The sequence below is a fragment of the Alnus glutinosa genome, chromosome 12 (genome assembly GCF_958979055.1).
Source record: "Alnus glutinosa chromosome 12, dhAlnGlut1.1, whole genome shotgun sequence".
NCBI lineage: Eukaryota > Viridiplantae > Streptophyta > Magnoliopsida > Fagales > Betulaceae > Alnus > Alnus glutinosa.
Window position 1 is genome coordinate 19,819,373 of NC_084897.1, and position 15,748 is coordinate 19,835,120.

At 35.0% G+C, this 15,748-nt stretch overlaps 1 protein-coding gene across 3 annotated transcripts; it reads left to right on the forward strand.

The window, feature by feature from the left end:
• Nucleotides 1-15,038, forward strand: LOC133852112 (disease resistance protein At4g27190-like). Of its 3 annotated transcripts, none has more exons than XM_062288788.1 (6): nucleotides 1-142; nucleotides 2,355-5,230; nucleotides 8,689-9,231; nucleotides 9,410-10,147; nucleotides 13,755-14,626; nucleotides 14,809-15,038. In XM_062288788.1, the coding sequence occupies exons 2-5, from the start codon at nucleotides 2,441-2,443 to the stop codon at nucleotides 14,589-14,591; spliced, it is 4,908 nt and encodes a 1,635-aa protein (XP_062144772.1). In that variant the 5' UTR covers nucleotides 1-142; nucleotides 2,355-2,440; the 3' UTR covers nucleotides 14,592-14,626; nucleotides 14,809-15,038. The 3 variants fall into 3 exon arrangements, with proteins under 3 accessions (XP_062144772.1, XP_062144771.1, XP_062144773.1); XM_062288787.1 differs by having other exon boundaries at nucleotides 14,813-15,038; XM_062288789.1 differs by having other exon boundaries at nucleotides 14,819-15,038.
• Nucleotides 15,039-15,748: the final 710 nt, after the last annotated feature.

The window sequence follows — 15,748 nt, forward strand, 5'->3', positions numbered from 1 at the left end:
TTCATTCTTCACACTGCTTATATATATACATAGTCATTTTGCCGTCTCCGGTCTCCGCTACACCATTAAGTTTCATCGCCACACTCTGATCTTGGTCTACTCACCATCTTTTCTCTGCACACGAGTCAGAGGCGTAGAAGAGGTACGTGTCCAATATCTTTGCTCTGCTTTTCAAATTTACTTTATATTCTTATCCGAATCAATTAATTCCCTTGCTTTTGCATTTGTGTTCTTGGTTTAACTCTTTGCTTACTCCACCTCAAAAAAAAAAAAAAAAAAAAAAAACGTTTATTTTGATTTGGATCCGGATCCGGTTTCACTCACTATCCCCCGCCTTCGTATTCTTTGGTTTTATTTGATTTTCTCATAATGACTTTCCTTTGCGACACAAGTTTGATTGTCGCTCTAAACTAAATATTTTTTTATATCATTTAGAAGTGCGTTTTTAAAAATGAGCGACTTTAAAGGTTAAATTAGGATTTTAAAGTCTCCAGCAATATTCCCTAACTTCAGTAACTTTCTCCAACACCATGAGCACCCTTGTGAAATTTTTACTTGCAAAAAGCATTCGACTTTTAACAAATATTCTTTTACCCGTAAGGATCCGGCCCTTGCAAATCGATTCCATATATGCCTCAATATAGAGGCATTATAATTCCAATCCTCCAACCTCTTAATCTCCAAACTCCCACCCCCTCTTTGGAACACATAGCAAATTCCAGCTTACCTTAGCTCTAGCTTTGACAACGTCAGAGCCAGACAAGAGAAACCTATTGAATTTTTGTTTAGAAAGCTTGATGTACGAGGTTTTTTGTAAAATTTCTCCAGATTTTAGCTAAAAGTGGGTTTTAGAGAGCTTGTTAATAACTTTAAAAAAATTTCAGCAACCTCTTTGATCTGAATGACTTCCTTCCACTTTCATACCCTCTTCATCCCATAGATGATTACTTTGATTTCTTGAGTTTTGCACCTTTAGCATCCTATGGAAGTAGGCCTTATTTTGGTCACCAAGTGTTAGCCACTTTTTTCTAGCTTTCTGCTTCAAATTCCTCAGCATTACAATTTGAGGTATATTCATGTAAACATTATTTTTCCCTTAACAAGTACTCATAAGTAGAAGCAATAAAATCACTTTGAGCTTGAGCAAGCTAAGCCGAGCCTTAATTAGCTTGTGTTAACACCTTTTGAGTAATCCCTCCATAAACATCCACATTTACCAGCTTAAGAATTTTCTTGACAGCCTTGAGCTTGGAATACAAGCAGAACATATATAGGCACACCCCTCCACCTCAATATTCCACTCTTGAGCAACCCATCGAAGAAAATCTGGATGACCAACCCAATAATTGAAAAACTTAAAAGGTTTGGGGCCAAAACTTTGCTTAATCCCTACAAGCTGAAGAATGGTTAGAAACCCCACAGCTGTCTGCCCAAACATTTCAAGCCATACTTCATTTTCCATATATAACACGATCAAGGTTTTTAGCAACAACAGCACTCTCACTTTGCTTATTTATCCGGGGTATATATAGAAACTGCCTGAGAATGCTAGATCAACAATCTCAATTTGATTTATCTCCACAAAATCAGATTCATATATAACCATCCAACTAATCGTGTCCCCACTTCTCTTGGGAGCTACAAACTACATTGAAATCACCCGAGAGAAGCCAATGTCATTTTTGACCCATTCCAAATGCTGCCATTAATGAAAGAATGGACCCAGTGTAGTTTCCCATTGATCTCAGAAACATCACAACCGTAAGATTTGAGAATTACATATTTCTCCCCATGAATATTGTGGGATCATTGTATTGATATTTATATCAATTATACAACCATTCAACTTCTACTACAATTATGAATGGTTACAACTATTCACCTCTTATCTCACTATACATCTTTTAACGTTTTGTATTCAATGTATTGTGAGATCTCTTCAACTATCTCATTATTATTGTCTTCAATTATAAATGTCTCTTTAATGTCTTCAATGAGACACTTGCCATTAATTACTTGCGTGAGTTGTATCTTTAACAACCACTAATCACTTGACATCTAAATATGATATTTCGATTTTAGTTTTCTAAGAAAGACGATCTCAGACCATAAGTGCTCCATAACAAACAACAAACTTGATATTGCTTTTAATGGCCGATATATATCTCGAAAATTAACAGAACTAATACAGTCATGATAAAAGTAACACCTCCCACAAAAACTAAAAAAGAACTAATACAGTCATGATAGTGTTTTCAATAGAAAAATAATAGTCCATCAGTATCCCAAGGAGATCCAGCTACTCCTTTTTAATTACTTCTTGCATTCTCCTTTGTCTTTTTCTTGATTTTCAGGTTTCCCTTGAACAAAAATCGAAAAAAAAAAAAAAAGAAAAAAAAAAAAAAAAAAGGAAAAGGGGCAAAGAAAAATTGAGACAAGAATGGAGATTCTAAGTGCGGTTGTAGCAAAAATCGCTGCGTTATTCGTTGAACCAATTGTTGGACCGATTGTACCGTGCCTATGTTATTGGTTTAAGTACGACAGCAACATTGACGCTATGGAGAAGCAGGAGCAAATCTTGCGGGAGACTAGAGATGGTGTGCAAAATTTAGTTGATTCTGCTAGAAGAAATGGTGAAGAAATTGAAGCTCGTGTTGACACGTGGTTGAGAAAGGTGAGTAAGACTATAGAAGAGGCCAGAGAAGTTCTTCAAGTTGAAGAAAGAGGACAGACGAGGTGTTCTATTGGGGCATGCCTGAACTTGAAGGTGCGGCATCAGCTAAGCGAGAAAGCAGCGAAGATAGTGCAAGATTTTGATAAAGCCCTGGAAGAAAATAACAGATTTTACAGAGTTTCTTACCGTCCTGCTCCACAGGAGGTAATGACTAGGAGATATATGAATTACATGGACTTTGAGTCAAGAAAGTCAACTGTGAAGGGACTTATGGAGGCACTGGGAGATGCTAACATCAACGTAATTGGTATGTGGGGGATGCCTGGTGTGGGAAAGACTACACTGGCGAGAGTAGTTGCCAGGCAAGCCAAGGAAGAAAAGTTATTCGATGAGGTGGCCATGGCAGATGTGACGCAGAGCCCGGACCTTAGACGAATTCAAGGAGAAATTGCAGACATGCTGGATCTAAAGTTTGATAAGGAGACTGTACTCGGAAGGGCAATTCGTCTACAGGGGAGATTATCACAAGACAGGAAGATACTTGTAATCTTAGATGATATTTGGGGGAAACTTGAGTTGGAGAGAATTGGAATTCCTTCTGAGGGATGCAAAGTAGTACTGATATCCAGAAATCGAGATGTATTATTTTGTGAAATGGGCACCCAAAAGGATTTTGGACTTGAAATTTTACCTGAACAAGAAGCATGGAATTTATTTGAGAACATGGCGGGTGATTGTGTTAAAGACCCTAAATTTCGATGCGAAGCAACGAAGGTAGCTAAAGAGTGTGCAGGTCTACCTATTGCAATTGTAACAGTTTCTAAGGCATTAAAAAATAAGAACTTATCTGAATGGAAGGATGCCTTGCAGCTACTAAGAAGCCCCGCTCCTAGACACCTCACAAGAATGCAGTCAACTATATATTCTTCTATAGAATTGAGTTATAGTCATCTTGAAAGTCAGGAGCTTCAATATTTGTTTTCGCGTTGTGCTGAGATGCATTTCTCCATTAACTTTCTGGACTTATTGAAATACTGTTATGGTTTGGGTTCATTTCATGGCATTAATACATTGGAGGCAACGAGAAACAGATTATATAGACTAGTTCGTAATCTGAAAGACTGTTGTCTATTGCTAGATTGTCCTCATAGTTCTAAGGATTGTCATATGCATGATGTTGTTCGTGATGTTGCTACATTAATTGCGTCAAAGGATCATAATATGATTATCTTGAGAGATGATGATGGGCTAAAAGAAAGGCTAGATGTGGATGTACTCAAAAGATGCAAGGAGTTCTCTATGCGTGGTGTAGATTTCCATGAACTTCCTGATGAAATGGAATGCCCAGAATTAAGATTCCTTTATGTGAATGGCAGAGATCATTCTTTGCAAATCCCAGACACTTTCTTTCAAGGGATGGGAAGGCTCAAAGTTTTGGATTTTACACAAATGCAGCTTTCATCACTTCCTTCATCACTTCCTCTCCTTAGAAACCTACGAACTTTGTGTCTGGATGGTTGTGTGTTGGACGACATAGCTGTAATTGGAAAGCTCAGGAATTTAGTAGTTCTTAGCCTTCTTGGATCCCAAATTTCGAAATTGCCAAAAGAAATAGGGTTCTTGACTCATTTGCGGTTGTTGGATTTGAGCAATTGTTCCAAACTTGAAGTGATTCCCCCTAATGTCCTATCGAGCTTGGTGGAATTAGAAGAGTTGTATATGGGAAACTCTTTTGTTCGATGGGAGGCTGAAGGACTCAATAATGAAAGAAATAATGCTAACCTTGCTGAGCTAAAGCATTTGTCCCATTTGACCACTTTAGAGATACATATTCCAGATGCCAGAAATCTGCCAAAGGATTTGTTGTTCGAAAAGTTGGAAAGATATGTAATATTTGTAGGAGATGTCTGGGATTGGTCTGATAAGAGTAAATCCTCAAGAACATTAAAACTTAAGATGAATACAAGCTTTCAATCATGGGTTGGGTTTAAAATGCTGTTGAAGGGAACAGAGGATCTTTATTTAGATGAGTTAAAGGGTGTTAAAAGTGTTCTACACGAATTAGATAGGGAAGGCTTTCAACAATTGAAGCATCTCCATATCCAAAACAATCTTGAGATTAAGTATATTATTAACTCAAGGGTGTCAGTTAGTGCCTTTTCTGCTTTGGAGACCTTTGTTCTAAAAAATATGACAGGCTTGGAAGAAATATGTCATGGCCAACTTCCCTTGACATCCTTTGGTAACTTGAGAGTTGTAAAAGTGGAACATTGTGATAAATTAAAATTTATCTTCTCATCATCCATAGCTAGGGGCCTTTTGCAACTTGAAGAATTAGAGATAAGAGAATGCAGCATCATGGGTGCAATAGTCGTTAAAGAAGGTGAAATAGAAGACACAGATATGATATTGTTCCCTAAATTGCGTTGCTTGGTATTACGAGATCTTCCAAAGCTCATCAGCTTCTTAAGCGCACAAAATTCATTCATAACTGCTTCTGGAGAAATCATTTCAGATGGAAAGCTTGATTTTTACATGCCAATTCTACACGAACAGGTACATGAGATTTTTATTCCCCAAAAAATAATCCTACACGCACAGCACACACCTATATATATATATATACATATACACATATAGATGTGTCAAGAACACTGTTTGAATGATAAATATTTGAGTAGTGTATTAATTTGTCCATGGAAAACAACCAAAACTAATTTCAATATGAGGCGTTTATATATACCAGAGTAATTACTTAGAACTAGGAGCAATGCTGCTCCCTCTCATATAACTCTAGATCCCACAAGTAATTACTTATGTGCAGTAAGGAGTCATACTTCTAGAGTACTTTGAATTATTGTTGCCAGCTCAAGCACCTTTTTTTTTTTATTATTATTATTATTATTTAACAACCTAACCACACTTTACACTTCCAACTTCACTTTCAAGTAGCTGTCTTTCCTTAATGGTAGAATATAAATTAAATGATTAAATTCATCTCTTCCTATTGAAGTAGTTATTTAACACTTAGCAATGCTAATCCTGCAAGTTTTAGAATAACTAGAACGAAGATACTGATCATGATCATGTAAGCATAATATATAAAATAAAATGCTATAAAATAAATAAGCGGTCGAATTATAAATACCTCCAGCCATATTTTGTTCAAGCTTGATGAAGAACGAAGAACGAAAAAATTTTCTGCAACACTAAGAATTCTAAAAAGACAAAAATTTAGAGAGTTCTTCTGGCCTATGTCTATAAGTGTATTAATAGATGGATACACATGACTCTTTATATAGGTAGATAAAGAACCATCGTTATTAATTAGATGTTTGATTATTCTCCTCCCATCAAAAAGAATAAATCAAAAAATTAATATAAAAAACCGTTTTAAACCGTTATAATTTCATATAACTTAATATAGAATAAATCATATTCAATCTTTATATTAAATAATTACCGTTATGATAATTATTTAAATTCTAATTGTTACAACGAATTAAATGTAGCTGAAGGACACATATATAATTTCTTACCGATCACTAACCAGTTGTTTATTGAAGTGAATGTCAAGTAACATGACTATCTCGTTTGTTGCGTGAGTGACTTGAATAATCAAGTCTTGAGTGTGTGGGGCCTAGCTGGTTTTTTACCTACTTCAATTTGGAATTCAATTTTGTAGCCGCCTTGCGGTGTTTCTTTTCCCAATTGGTTTTGGACTCCTAGAGCACTATCAACATACTTCTTAAACCACCTTCCCTTCCTTAAATGTAGGAAAAATCTCCAAAAACCCACCTGCAGTAGATTGCCCTTTCCTTCCCTAAACCTAGGGAAAGCTACAATGCTATCCAAGTTCTAGAAAACACTTTAGCTTTTCTTATCCTTATTTTATTAAAAAAAAAAAAAGGCTCCCTTTCCTCTCTCTTTCCCCTAGCATTGATTGAGAGAATATTTAAATAGTATAGGAAAATGATAAAGGAAGCTATTAAAGGATGTATTTGAATAGGAAAACAAAAAGTAACTTGGTTCTTTAAATTTAAAAAAAAATTAAAAGAAGCTGTTGAGAGTGCTCTTATACTCAATTTGGGAAAGTTTTGACCGACTTACCACGTGGCTTCAACAACTTGATACACATCACGAGAGAAAGAGACTTGAGTTGCTCGGTATGTTTTCTCACCAGCCTTGTTTTGCTACACAGGCACTAAGAGAAAGAGAGTTGTCTATTTTTGTTACTTTACTCTTTTGTGTGAGAGTGAAATTTTGTTGTATTGAAACTTTTAAGTTTTGAGTGCTTTTCTTCCTACTACTCTTTGTGCTCTATCTTTTGATAATGAATTTCCTTCTAATCCTCTTTATTTGTGGATGTAAGCTTATTAAGCCAAACCACGTTAAATCTTTGTGTCATGTATGATTCGGTTATTTGTATTTTGTCTTTTTCAGCTTCTTTGGGATTCTAAAATTATTGTGATCACTACATCCTTTGTGAGAAAAACAGGACCTTATCTTCACCCAAAGAATCCATGAGCATATTTGAGAGGCATGTGTGTCTCAAGCGAGGATTTTATGAAGCTAAATTTACATAGAAATTTAATTAATTAAAAAAAGAAAAAAATTACTTATTTAGTTTTTGGGATTCTAGTTGTACGAAACTAATCCTCAAGGTATGCTATTTGTTTAATATGGTCGTACCATTAGCTGTTTGACAGAACTATGAGATGCACATGTGGATCTATGTCGCAACCAATTGATTGGCACGTGGCATAATAGATGACTTAGCCTATTGTGGAATTATAGGGGGTGGCCCACCACCCTTACTTATAGGAGCCGCCAACCTCCTCTCACCTATATTAGTAACTTGTGGTCGAACAGGGTACGTAGTAAAATCGACATAGGCCAAGGAAAAGGACTAGTTCAAATAAAATGATAGTTTCAGTATTCAATTTTGTAAATGAATTGTGTCTATAAGCATGTGTTGTTTTTAGTATTAACTGCCAACAAATGATTTGAAAGTGTCAGTATTGAAGTTAATAACATGTTAAAGTTTTGAGGAAATAGAAAAGTCTCTCTAAAAGGATTTTCAACATTACTACAATAAACGATAGTCTTGTATGTTTTCTATTAAACAAAAGAGAGAAATTTTACAAAGAGGGTTCACGTTACACCCACAGCATGGTTGACTGTATTTAATTATAGAACTGTGGACTCACAGTTCCACTCTTAAATTTGTCAAAATTTATAGCTATAGAGGCCAGAGATAGAGGAATGCCCAACAACATCTTGGACTTTGATCCGTAAAATTTGGGGAAGACTTTGTTTTGGTCACCTAGACGAGACTTTTGGCTAAAGACTGATCAGGTTTGGGTTTGGTAGTTAATTACATTCTTTTGACTATGTATAGTTTCTAGTAGGTGTAAAATAGTGTAAATTATATAGTAAGTTTATATTTGGAACAAAATTGTAAGTGATGTGTAAATAAATGTAATTATGTTTTCAATTAGTGCTCTTGTATTATTCTTACATTTACAATTCAATTATTCTTCAGCTGCAAGTCTAAATTTAAGTCGTAGTTGTAGCGCCTAAAGGTATTTACAGTTGGAAAAAAGGGTAAAAATGTTGTAGCGTTACAGTTATAATGAATAAAAAGCTAAAAATTAGATTTTAGAACAATAGAGAATTTTAAAAAGCTAATAATGAGTAATGGCTACGTTTTATCAGCAAGTACAAGTTCGTTTGCATCCATGGATTTTAAAAATAAAAGAGATGAAATTTATACATTGTGTTCTCACCCTACCCCACGACTAATGCAGGCCAAACATGTGCCAGGATTGCACGGCAATGTTGGAATGAACCTAAGTATCTTTTTGTTGACTCTTTCCCCATAGCTTGCTAGTCACTATGCTCAAATAAAATTGTATTTTCCTTCTTTAAAAGAAAAATAATATGCATACCCTGATACCCTAGCTTGTGCATCTTTTAAGTTGTTGAAGGATAAACATTTGCTGTTGTTGCAGGTTGTGTTCCCCAACTTGGAAAGGTTGGAATTGTCCACAATAGACTTGGAAGACGTACAACACAATCAACATCGGGCAACAAACTCCTCTTGCAGATTAGAGAACATGCAATCCACGTCAAGGTTTCAAAATTTGTCACGCTTGGAAGTGCAGGGCTCTAGTAATATAAAATATCTATTGTCATTCTCTACAGCCAGGTTTATGGGGCAGCTCAAACACCTTCACATATTCGAATGTAAGGTTATGGAAGAGATAATAGTCACAGAAGAATCAGGAGTAGTAGAAGAAAGAATTCCTAAGTTGGTGTTGTTCAGTCAACTTGAATGCTTGATTCTAAAAGATCTTCCAATGCTCAAAAGATTTTGCATAGGAAGTAATATCGAATTTCCATCCTTGAAGCAACTGTGGATTGAACGTTGCCCTAAATTAAAGACGTTCATATGTAAACCTGTCAGTTCAGGCATGACCTTCGACAAAGAACTTGTGGAAATGAATGCAAAGGACAACCCTCATACCGCCATGCAACCTTTCTTCAATGAAGAGGTAAATCTTTTTTTACTTATCTCTCTCTCTCTCTTTTTTTTTTTTTTTTTTTTTTTAATTTTATTCTAAACTTTTAAAATAAAAATCTCTAGCATCGTTACTTTGTATATATCTCATCTTCCGTTACGTGAGTTATGACAGTTCGGTATGTAATTAACACACGGTATGAACCCTGCAGGTTGCCTTCCCTAGTTTGGGAGAGTTGGGAATTTCCCATCTGGATGACTTGGAAATCATATGGCATAACCAATTTGCCATAGATTCCTTTTGCAAGCTTCAGACTCTAAAAGTTGAATTTTGTGAAAATCTTACGAATTACGTCTTTCAATCTAATATGCTGGCAAGATTTCAGAGTCTAGTTGAACTAACCATAAGTGATTGTGGCTCACTGCAAGAAGTATTTGAATTGCAAGGGCCAAATGTTGAAGGAACACATGCTGTAACAGTCATTCAGTTGGAAAAATTGTATTTGGTTCGTCTACCCAAAATGAAGCATGTATGGAATAAAGACCCCCAAGAAATTTTCAGCTTTCAAAATCTAAAAGTTGTACGTGCTATGGAATGTGAGAGTTTGAAAAGTTTATTTCCAGCCTCAGTGGCAAGATGTCTCATGCGATTGGAGGAGCTTCATATAGTTGATTGTGGGGTGGAGGAGATTATTGCAGGAGAAGAAGGCGAAGGAGCAGAAGCGATAAGTAGGTTTGTGTTCCCTCAAGTAGGTCATATATGTCTCGATCGCGTACCAAGACTCAAGTGTTTTTACCCTGGAAGGCATTCTTCAGAATGGCCAATGCTGAAAGATATGGTGGTGAGTGGATGCCAAGTTGATACATTTGCTTCTGAACTTTCGAGCGAAACACTTCAGGAGAGCCAACTTCAGATCTCCGGTAAACAATCCCTTTTCTTGGTTGATGAGGTAAGAGCCTTAACTTATAATCTTATAGGATGCCCTTAACAATCCCTTATGCATATTGCCTTTTCCAACAAGGTTTTGTTTAACATTTTAGAAAGTCCATTTTGTTATAGAGTTCTATCAACTATGAAGTGACGAGTGATGCCTTCTGTTTAAAAAAACTTCTAGAACTCAAAATCCCTATACTTTCAATATATTATTTGCTCCGAGGTACTTTACTCTTTTCACGTTTAATTATCAATCTATACTTTCTATTGCTTGAAGATCATAAAAGCATTTAACTTGTGCTTTATAAAATAAACCTAGCTAGGCATTTCTTGAAAACTATTAATAGACCTAATAAAATATCACGCGCCTCAATTGAAGTCATTGACACTAATTTCCAAACTTTTGAATGAACATAGTCAAGAATACCCTTGTTTGCATTTCTTAAAACCTAGTTCACATGATTTTACACTATTCAACAAATTCTGTTTCTGAAGCTAAACATGTCATACTCACCTAATTAAATAGCCAGGCTGCATATGTCATAAAATTGTATCATCAAAACTTGATTCTCCCAGAATAGATATTACTACTCTACATGTAACTATGTTCCCAAGCAGCTTATATAAATTACGAAATTTCTAACTTTTTATTACCATCAAGGCACCTTTGGTTATTTTCATAATGTCACCTCTAACCGAATAGCCATAACCTAATGAATCAAATGTGTCTAAAAATATCATATTTTTTATCGGTAAGAGGAGTTTACTACAACCCTCGGAGCTTGAGCGCTTTGTTTTCCCTGAAACAGAAGTTGTGAAATCCAAAATCCAATAATTCGTACATGGAGAGACTAAGAGGAGATCTGCATTGTCATAATTGTCTTTAGCAATGCTAAACCTTAACTGAATTTGCTGAATTTTTCTGGTTGTTTTTATCCTTCAGATCCTGTTTTAGCGCCTTTCAAAATCCTCTGTAGTAGCATTTCTAATGACAATAGTAGTATTTCACATCTTTTACTGAATGTGAATGTTCATCCTTCGTTAATTGTTGATCAAGACTAAGACTACCTCATTTACCAATCTTGTCTTTAGATTCATCTCTTCCACTCCTTGGCTCAAACCTCATCACAATCCCATCAACACTGAATAGTTTTCCCCTCTTTTTCTATGATCAGAGACCTCGAATTACCTCTTCAAGTTCTAGAGTATCTTTTCTATACAACAATGTTGTAACTAGGTGATCAAACAAAGAGGGAAGCGATGCTATAAGAAGTATCTCTTTGTCTTCCTTTTAAATTTTCATTCCAAAGTATAACAGTTACATATTAAACATGTTCAACTTATTGAGGTGTTCAAACGTATGAGTACTTCCAACCATCTATAGACCATATAGTTGCTTCTTCATGTATCACTTATTCATTATATTTTTTGTCATATATGGACTCTAATTTCTACCATATCGCTTTCTCTTCATCAATCACATTATGGATGACTTCATTCAATAAGTTGAAACAGATTGCACTAGTAGCCATTAAACTTCCCTACCTCATATTTAGATACTTGCCATATATACTATAATCGTTGATCTAAATCCCGAACCTTGGCTTTAATACTACTTGTTAAGTAATGGATCATAGTAATAGTAAAAAATACAAAACATTCACACATGAGAGCACAAAAATTTCTATTCTCACAATGTGGGAACATCCACGAGTGTAGATGATGAAGAAGAAATCTACCAATTAAAGAAGATATACAAACTAGTGAAGAAAAAAAAAAACCTTAAACTCAATACCTAATACACTTAATGTCTCACATTCTAAAGAACCAAAAAAAATAAAAAAAATCCTTTATAATAGTGAAATTTTTCTCTTTGATCTTTTTGTTGTGTGCGCCCAAACTCTTCATTCAATCTTCTTTTAACACGATAGTTTCCTTAAACTTGGGTCGTGGCACTTAAGCTTGTAGTACAGCTGTGAAGTAAGACTTAGGGTACGTTTGATACGTAGAATGACTATTCTATTGAGAAAAATAAATAGTTTTTATTATGAATTGAAGAAGGTAGAATAGAATAGCCTTAGATTTCGTTTGGTACGTAGAATGACATTCCATTAAAAAAAAGAATAGATTTTATTAGGAATGAAAAAAGGTGGAATAAAATAGTCTTGGTGTTAGCCATTCTCATTGCCCATGATGGAATGACTATTCCTTAAATTGAGGAATATCTATTGCTCTCATTTTGAGAGGAATAACTGTTCCTCAATTTAAAGAATTGACATTCCCTCATGGGCCATGAAAATGGCTATTCCAAGGCTATGTCATTTCACATTCTTTCATTTTCAATAGAAGTTATTCATTTTCCTAAAGGAATAGCCATTACGCGTACCAAACGTAACCTTAGTGTTAGTATATATGATAACGATCAATCCTTATCTAGGGTTACATGCGGAGATTACCTTTAGATACCCGCATCCACACGGTTATAGCGGTTATTATCCGCTACCGCATATTAGGTAATGAGCCTCTATTAGAGCCTATTTTAAACGATTTTAAAACTAATTTAGGCCGGTTTTTAGAGTTTTGAACTTGTTTTAATTTTTTAAAGCCCTAATCTTTTGAAAATATATTGATTTGACATTAATTACTTTTGCCTTTTCGCTTAAGTGTTATACAAGAAATCAACACAGCCAACCAAACTAATGTAAACATAATGTTTTGGTGAATTTATTATATATATAAAGGGTATGCGGATGTTGTTATTAATCGCATCCACATACCCTAAAACCACTATCCGCATCCGTATATGCGGATAGGAGATAATGGATAGTGAATAATTGCGGATAGTAGATGTAGGTGGTTAATATCCGCTTACATGTACACCTTTTGTAATGACTCATCCTCAATGACACAATATTGTCCTCTTTTATCTTCCCCGAACCAGATTTTTCAGGAGGTCACCCATCCTGGTACTATTCTCGCAGAAGCACGCTTAACTGTGAAGTTCTGATAGGTTCATGGCATTACGGCTTTAAAACGCGTTGTGTCAAGAATGATGCATTTATACATATAAGCACATCCCATTCTCAGGCGACGTGGGACGTCACACCTTTACCTTTTCATATACTCTAGCAGTTGAAATAGTCATTCCCATGGGAATGAGTACTGTTTGTTAAATTAAGGATGCCTATTCCAGTCTACTCTATTTCCAATAAAAGTTATTTATTTTTTTAATGGAATAGTCATTTCACATACCAAACGTATCCTTAGAGTTTTACTTGTGTGGTTAATGACACTCTTTGTTTTGTGAGTTATTCTTCAAGACCAACTTGGAAAAGAGGAAAAGGATTCTGCCCACATAATTTTATGGAATCCCGAATTATATCAACAGGAAATATTCTTTGTATTGCTCTTAAATATTTACTTTCGATTTTCTTTTTTATTTTTCATTTTGACATATTCTTGTAACATGTTGGGACTATGTTTCTACCGTCAATTGCAACACATTCACGGACGCATTCCATTTTCTAGTACCTACAATAAATTTAATGAACTAACCCAAACTTCTTGAAGGAATTGCATACTAATCCAACTTTCTTTTGTTTATTGATATAATTCATTTATAGGCTACGTTCCCCAATTTGCTGTATTTGAAATTGGTGCATTGTGGCACAATATGGCGTGGCCAGGATTTGGGGGGGTGCTTTTGCAAATTAAAAGCTCTTGGGTTGATCAACGATCATAATAATTCAGCTGTTTCTCTGTCTAAGTTTCTTAAAGGATTACACAATCTGGAGTTTCTTGTTGTGCTTCGTACTCGTTGGGAAGAAGTATTCCCATATGAAGAAGCTCTTGGTCAAGAAGAACATGCTAGGATACTCCCAAAATTAACAGAACTATTTCTAACTGAACTACCAATGCTGACACATTTGTGGAAAGAAGACACCCAACCATGCCAAGTTCTTCATAATCTGAAAAAACTGGAGGTGACAGAATGTGGCAAATTGAAAAACTTAGTGCCATCCTCAGTATCTTTCCAAAATTTGTCAGAACTGGAAATTTCAAAGTGTCATGGATTGATTAATTTAGTTACATCCCCAACAGCCAAAACTCTGGTGCAGCTCAAAAAAATGAGCCTAAGCGAATGCGAAAGTATAACTGAAATTGTAACAAGGGAGGGAGGTGAAGCGAATGATCAGGTGGTCATTACTTTCAGCAAATTGACTTACTTAAAACTTGATTGCTTGCCAAGGCTCATAAACTTTTGCTCGGGAAGTTATTACTTGGAGTTCCCATCTTTGGAAGAAGTAATTGTGAGACAATGCCAAGAGATGAAGATTTTCACTTATGGAGACTTGAGCACACCAAAGCTACAAAGAGTACAAGCAACAAAGGAAGATGAATGGCATTGGAAGGATGACCTGAATTCCACCATACATTGGCTTTGGGAGGGCAAACTGTGATATCACCATGCTATATATGGTTGTTCAGAGAAAGGGTAAGCATATTATTCAACACGTCTCCTAATTTCCCGGCCACACCATGTAGTTTAATTATTTCTGTGCATTAATGCTATATATATGGTGGCTTTCCTTGATTCTTTTATAAACAGTTTCCTACATGATTTTTTGATGTCTAATTATTGATGTTTTTATATTCAATATGTTGTTTTCTGTGAAGCAAGGTTCAGAATTCTGAAGAAGAAGAAGATCATCAACCCTTAATTTTTTTTCTTTCTTTTGAAGTCAGTTAGTCAGAGGGATGTCGATTTACATGTTTGTTGAAATAAATAGAGCGTGTCTAAGGTTCCTTGTTATACTATTGCTTCTTTATTTTCTTGTCTTGATATGTTTATAAAGAAATAATAATAATAAAAAAAAATAAAAAGGTACAATGCATTGTTTGATGCACTCCGATCCTCCCTGACGTCATTATATACGACGGTCTACTAGAATTTCTGCATATGTTGAATTTGTTTATCAATTATCATCAAGTGTTAAAGAGTTGAAGAGTACAATTACGATAATATATTATGAAATGTTATGGCTTGTTATCTCTTAAATGATTTTTCAATTGACTTACGCACATTATATGAATCAGGAATAATTCTGAGTTGTAATTCTAGAAGTCCTTCATGTGTCATTCTTGTATCCCTCCAAAAATAAGGTGACTTTTAAAATGACCATTTGATTAAAATTTAATAACAATCAATTGCAAATTCAATGGTGATTTTAAAAGTCACCTCATTTTTTTAGGGACACAAGATGAACTTCTAGCATTCCATTCCTGGGTCAAGCTGTCTCCCTATTTGATTCATAGAGTAATACTAGAAGTCCCTCTTGTGTCACTCCAAAAATGAGATGGCTTTTAAAATCACTATTGACTTGTGATTGATTACTATTGAATTATGATAAAATGGTAATTTTAAAAGCCATATCATTTTTTCAATGACACAAGAGTGACAGTTGAAAGACTTTTAGAGTTACTCGCCTGTCACTATGTCCGTTTAAATGAACCAGTTCTAGTTGTGCATGTGGGAACAAATTATGATTTTGTAAAGACTGAGAAAATAAATAAGAAATTCAGTAATTAATAAATTACATTTATTAAATAGATGGGA

What these genes read in the sequence shown, in the direction of transcription:
- LOC133852112 (XM_062288788.1), top strand. Translation starts at nt 2,441, where the DNA reads ATGGAGATTCTAAGTGCGGTTGTAGCAAAAATCGCTGCGTTATTCGTT. An exon ending in AACCTTTCTTCAATGAAGAG is followed by an intron (nt 9,232 to 9,409) that starts GTAAATCTTTTT and finishes TGAACCCTGCAG; the next exon opens with GTTGCCTTCCCTAGTTTGGG. An exon ending in CCCTTTTCTTGGTTGATGAG is followed by an intron (nt 10,148 to 13,754) that starts GTAAGAGCCTTA and finishes ATTCATTTATAG; the next exon opens with GCTACGTTCCCCAATTTGCT.